Below are 6,000 nucleotides of genomic sequence, written 5' to 3' on the forward strand. Positions count from 1 at the left end.
CTTCACAGTGTTTGTTAATTAGTACAGGCAGATAGGGCTTTCAGTTTGAATCCCCACTTGCCACTTACTAACTATAAACTTAAATAAATTGCTGAACTTCACAATACCTTGGTTTCTCCATTAGTGAAATGAAATAAAAATGATACCCCAGGTGAGGAATAAATGAATGCATGTAAAAAACACTTTCAGTGTTAGTATCATCATCATTTTAAAAAACACAAGAAAAAACTGGAAACACGCCTAGTATATTATTTTTCTACCCATGATTAAAACCGTATTGTCAGTGAATACTTATATTCCCCTTCAAAGTCTTGTGGTAAATTTTTAGTTTGAATACAAGTAATTTAAGTAGAAGACCATGTAATTTGAACATATTTCCACAATTAAGATAGTGAGGAGTGACATGGGGGACCAGTATGATATTATCTATGGGGATATAGTTCTGCCTTTCTTCTTCTTGGTGTTGGTTTCTTTTTCTTACCTGTTAGACTTAGAAGAGAGCCACTAAAATTAACTTTAAGCATGGGGATTTGTGATAATGTGCATTCCAATTCCTAAAGGACAAAAATAGTTGAGAACAAAGCACAGCGCTGCCCCTTACAGTGTTCTCATGTGGTAGGGCTAGGCTGTCCCCTCTTGGCTGAGTTTGTCACTCCGTAAATCAGCATTATCATTGATCTCTTAGACAACATGCAACATTGCCATTTCCTCTCCGCCTTTAGTTTAACAGTAAGTTCCTGAAAAGTTGGGTTGGAATCCATACAGCCTAGTTTGACAAAGAGGGAAATCGATCCTTTCAGTTATGATTGTGGATTACTGCAAGATTTTCTCATTCTTTCTGCTGGATTTGCTGAGAAGTCTGGTCCAAAAGTCAGGCCATACTCTGGAACCTTGATGAAGATGATGTTTATTATTTGAAACTTACACATACTATTTTATTTTTCTCCTCTAGATTGAAAACAGGGTTTCAATTTCTGCTCAGACTGCTGTCATAGCTCCAAGAATTATAGACCTTGCCCATCCAAGGCTCAAGATAGAGGGTCTATGCTATCCAAGAGAAACATGTGAAAAACCTATCCATCCTGTAAGCTGGCACTGCCTTGGCATCCTTCAGCTCACTTTATGGTTCTTCCTAGGGTGCTATTTTGCCCTTAGAGGGCATTAGCCAAAGTCATTGGAAAAGGGAATCTTGAAAGAGTGGTCTCTGGCAAGAAGGAAGATCTACTTGCAAAGTATGGAAAGGAACTTGGGGGTAGAAGGTGAAGAGCATGAACTTTGGAGTCAGTAAAAGCTGGGGTTGAATCCCAGCCTTGCTACACTAGCTCTGTGGTGTTGTGACAAATTTCCTTAGCTTTATTCATTCAACAAGTATTTGAATGCCTAGTATGGGCCAGGCACCATGCCCAAGGAACAAGATAGAGGGAAATAAAAAGTAAATAGGTAAATAGACAAAATAATGTTATGCAGTGATAAATGTGATGAAGAAAATAAAATAGGAAATGAGTGACTATGAGAATAAGCTACTTTGCATATGGTAGGCAGGGAAAGCCTCTTTGAAGAAGGGATATTTGACCTGAAACCTGAATGATGAGATGAAGTTAGCTAAGTGAAGATCTGAGAAGAGAATATTTAGTAAAGGGAAGAGTACATGTCAAAGTCCTAAAGTTGGGATTACCTTGAAATTGGATGGGGCAAGGTGAGCAAGGGAAATGTAAAGCTAACAGTTCCCGCTAGGATGGCTGTTAAGCTATAATAACAGATAAGGCACAGTGCTCAGCACAGAGCCTGGAACATTCAATGGCTTCCCTTGCTCTTCTTCCTTGACACTCCTCCATATTTGTAGTGGCAAGTTGCTATGAGAAGGTTGGATCGCACAGGAGCAAGAATGGAAGCAGGGGGACCAGTTAGGAGTCTATTGCAGTAAAGAAATGATTAGAAGTAAAGAGAGGGAGATGTAGTGAAACTTGGTATATTTTCGTGTCTTTTTTTTCCCACTGTAGATATCCCAAGCTGCCTTGTTTGCCAAGCCTAACCCTCGAATAGTAGCTCTAGCTAAGGCCAAGCCTCTTCATCAAGATTATTTACCTGCTTATGATTCCTACCGGCCAGTATCTTATGCTGCTATCCATTCTGAAGCATCTCCCAGAATTCAAGAACTGGCTAATCCAAGTACAAGGTATGTGAATTTAAGGCTAAGATGGGACAGGAAAGGCTGGGGCTGCTATGGACAAAGAAAAGTTGACCTAATAAGGCTGGTGAAAAGAATTGTGGAAATATGAGAAATTTTCAAAAGCATCTTTCATACTTGCTACATTTATTGTGACAAATCTATGGTCTTCTTACTATAAATATAAGGCTACAGTTAAAGGGTTAGTGGACATAGATCTAGGAGATAACTCTGTAAGTGTGGATATGAGATTATCTAGCATAGTTGTTAAGTGAAATAAGTTACAGAACAGAGCATGTAACATGTTACAGTCAGTGCAAGAAAAAAATACATATGTGTCCTGTATATACTTGTATATGCTTACAATATCTCAGAAGACTATACAAGAAACTAGTAGCAATGGTTATTTGGGGGGGCGGGGCTAGGAAACTGGGATAGGAGGAAGACTTACTTTCACTACATAGGCTTTTGAATTTTTCAATGTTTTTACATCATGTACATGTATGACCTATTCCAAACAAATGAAAAAATACATTTAACGAAGAAGAATTTACCTCTAATTCCTGTTTGTTTTGAGACTTTTTAACTTGCTTGAATCTCAATTAATTTTATTGCCTTCAAGGGGTAATACCTGATCCTCCTTTTTAAGCATCATTAAGAAAATCTGGAGACACTGAAAAAGTTGTGGAAGTCTTGAGCTCAAGGAATGGGAAATATGTTAGTTCTTATATAATATAATATTTAAAATATTTTTATAAGGTGTTTTTCCAAAAAAAAAGTTCAACATCAAATGAAATAAAGCTTATTCTTTGTTCATTAATAATTTTAGTATATGTGCTGACGAAGCAAGCACTGTCCATTGACAAAGGAAAGAGAAGAGTAAGATCAAGTGCCTAAGAGTCTCTTCTAGTGGCAAAATTTCTATTATTTGGTGGTAAAGTACTAAGGGTGGAAACTTCAAAACTTTGGTTTCTTTAAGTCTACCACAAGACTGTCTGGCTTGTTTGAACACTACCAAATTATTGAGAAATTTCCAGAACTTACTTTCTGTGGAAAGAGCCAAGGCTTTGGAATTTGATCAGTACACAAATCTGGATTTGAACACAGATCATTTTTGTAATGTCCCTGAGCCTTCATTTTATTATTTGTGTTATGGAGGTCATGATTCCTGTTTCATGAGGTGTTTATGAAAATCAAAATAGGATAATATCATTGTGCCTAACATATAGTGGATGCTTGAGAAATGTTATCCATTTTCTGTTCATCTTATTTCAGCTTGAAATCTTTTTCCCCTTTTTCAGGGCTCCTGTACATATTGTATACTATGATCCAGAGGTCTTCAACGTCAAGCCAGCTGCTTTGAAAGCACAATGTTCTCAGAGGATCCAGAAGTTGGCAGAACCTCTTAGGCGTTAAATACAGAAAGCCACATCAGTCAAACTCTAGTTATGTATCTAGAAGACATTAGATGACTTAGTTCCCTACTCTGGTACTGTCAGTTTCTATTCCCCCCAGAACATCAAAAACATACGAGACCCCCAGGGAACATCGCTGTGACCTTCAGTTAACAATTTTTGCTGTTACCTGTAATCATGTGTTTAGCAGGTTTGGGGACTCCAGCATGCAATAAAAGAGGAAATGATAGCCTTCCTTATCCTTACTAATAATCCTTGCAAGCATCTTGGTTGTCTCATAGCTGTGACTGACTTGGAGAAACACTCTTCCCTATATCTGCGGGTTTTGCTTTTTTTGTCCCAGTGAGATCCATGTTCTGATTTCCAGTAGCTGATTTCACCTTGGTCCCTTTTCTAATAAGCCCTGAGAATTGAAAACATTCTTTGTGTTAATTTTTCAACATCCCCTCATTCTCAAGACATGATACTGAAATAGTGAAGCCTTTTCGGATAAATCTAAATGCTTTTTATAATATGTAAATAAAATTTAGAGAACAGGTTACCTTAAATAATCACACCTCCACCAATTTCCATTCCTTTACCCACATTCAGTGTCATTTATCATGAATGACAGAAAAAGTAAGGCATTTGGTAAGAGCCATAATTACTGTCAAATTTCATCTGCCCAGAGGTTGTTTTTTTTATTTATTTTATTTTATTATCTCCATGGATTGATATTTTACAAATTAAACTACATTTATGGCATACCTAGATTTACATGAAAATGAACTTATTTGAAAACCAATTTTATAAGTGAATAAGCTCTTAAGGCTTTTGTATTAAGGAGATAACTAGTGTTGTGGAGAGACAAATACCATATAGTAGTTTTTAACTTCAGTTTCAGAATCAGATAGACCTGGGTTTGTATCCTCTATGAATCATTTACCAGGTGTGTGATTTTGAATAAATTCCCTAACTCAGTATTTTTATATAGAGTGGGTTCCAACTGCATTATTATATAGATGAAATAACATTACCTAATAAAGTATGAATAGGAAACAAATTGTTTAGAAATTTAGCTGCAGAAACATGGCAGAGTAAGAGATGTTCCCAGATCTCTCCCCTTGAAACAACAGTAAACTGAACATCTAAAACTCAACAAAGAACACCCAAACTACACACCATCATGTCTGAGTTTGGGATCCGCACATAAGAGCTGCCACAGGTCAGAACCCCGGGTGTTGGGTGGTGGACTGAGAGAAACAAAGAAGCTGTCTCTCACAGCCCGTGGAGCTCCCTGTAGGAGGAGGAGGAGGGTGAAGGTGCAGCAAGTTCCCTGAACAGCCCTACCTGAAGGAGTTATGAGTTACGTGGCCAGCAGCAGTGTCCAGGCATCAGGGCAGAAAGCAGAGAAGTGGGGACGGCAGAGAAGCGGGGATGGCAGAGAAACAACTGTTGATTTTCCAGCTGTGGCAGCCCCCAAACCCCAACCCAGAGGGCCTCTTTTGTTCTCGCATATCCTCGGAGAACAAAAACCACGGAGCCCCAGGGAGTTCTGAGCAAACAATACTGAAACTGTTGCTAAAACTGATAGGGACGGAGATTGAGGGTAGCGAGAATGATTAAACATCTATAAGGGAAAAAAAGGCATTATTAAAGCTTTATATAAAGCAAGGATCCAAGAGGCTTAGACACTACCTACTGGAAACCAAAAGAAAAGCATCTTCTTTGAAACAGGCTAAAGAGAGACCTTTGTATAATAAATCTTCTTTCTGGAAAATAAAAAAAAAAAAAAGCAGGATACACTTCCATTAATGCCCAGGTGGATAAATAGTCCATTAAACACCATGAACAACCAAGGTGACAAGGCATCTCAGAAAGATAGAGAAAAATCTCCAGAAAATAAGCTTACAGACATAAAAATATGCAACTTAAATGACAGAGAATTCAGGATGGTACTTCTGAAAAAAACAGTGAAATCTGAAATGAGTTATATCAACAATTTTGGAACTGAAAAAAAAAAACGAGAATTCAGTACTTCTGAAAAAAACAGTGAAATCTGAAATGAGTTATATCAACAATTTTGGAACTGAAAAAAAAAAACAACTAGATGAGCAGAATGAGTTGAGTTCAATCCTCAAAAAGAAAAGAATAGATCTTCTGGAGATAAAAAACAAACTGCAAGAGTTGAAAAACAAAATGGCAAGCTTGGGAAATAGAGCTTACCAAATAGAGGAAGGGATCAGTGATACAGAAGAAAGAAATCTAGAAATAAATCAGAAAGAAGAGAGAAACCAAAGAATAAAAAGTAATAAAAGAGAAATACAAGAGCTAGCTGATACCATCAGGAGAGGAAACATAAGAATAATGGGCATTATTGAAGGTGAGGAAAAGGAGCAGGGACTAGAAAGCATTTTCAGACAAATAGTTGATAGAATT

The 6,000-nt window shown here is 37.4% G+C and overlaps 1 protein-coding gene across 1 annotated transcript in view; it reads left to right on the forward strand.

Annotated features, from left to right (window-relative positions):
- THEGL (theg spermatid protein like) overlaps positions 1-3,583 on the forward strand; it is a 49,822-nt gene extending 46,239 nt beyond the window's left edge. Inside the window, exons 7-9 of the mRNA XM_015597494.1 lie at positions 953-1,084; positions 2,001-2,176; positions 3,469-3,583. Coding sequence (XP_015452980.1) covers positions 953-1,084; positions 2,001-2,176; positions 3,469-3,583 — 423 coding nt within the window. The remainder of the gene's footprint in view (positions 1-952; positions 1,085-2,000; positions 2,177-3,468) is intronic.
- The last annotated feature ends 2,417 nt before the right edge of the window (positions 3,584-6,000 follow it).

Source organism: Pteropus alecto, unplaced genomic scaffold, assembly GCF_000325575.1.
Source record: "Pteropus alecto unplaced genomic scaffold, ASM32557v1 scaffold57, whole genome shotgun sequence".
NCBI classification, from domain to species: domain Eukaryota; kingdom Metazoa; phylum Chordata; class Mammalia; order Chiroptera; family Pteropodidae; genus Pteropus; species Pteropus alecto.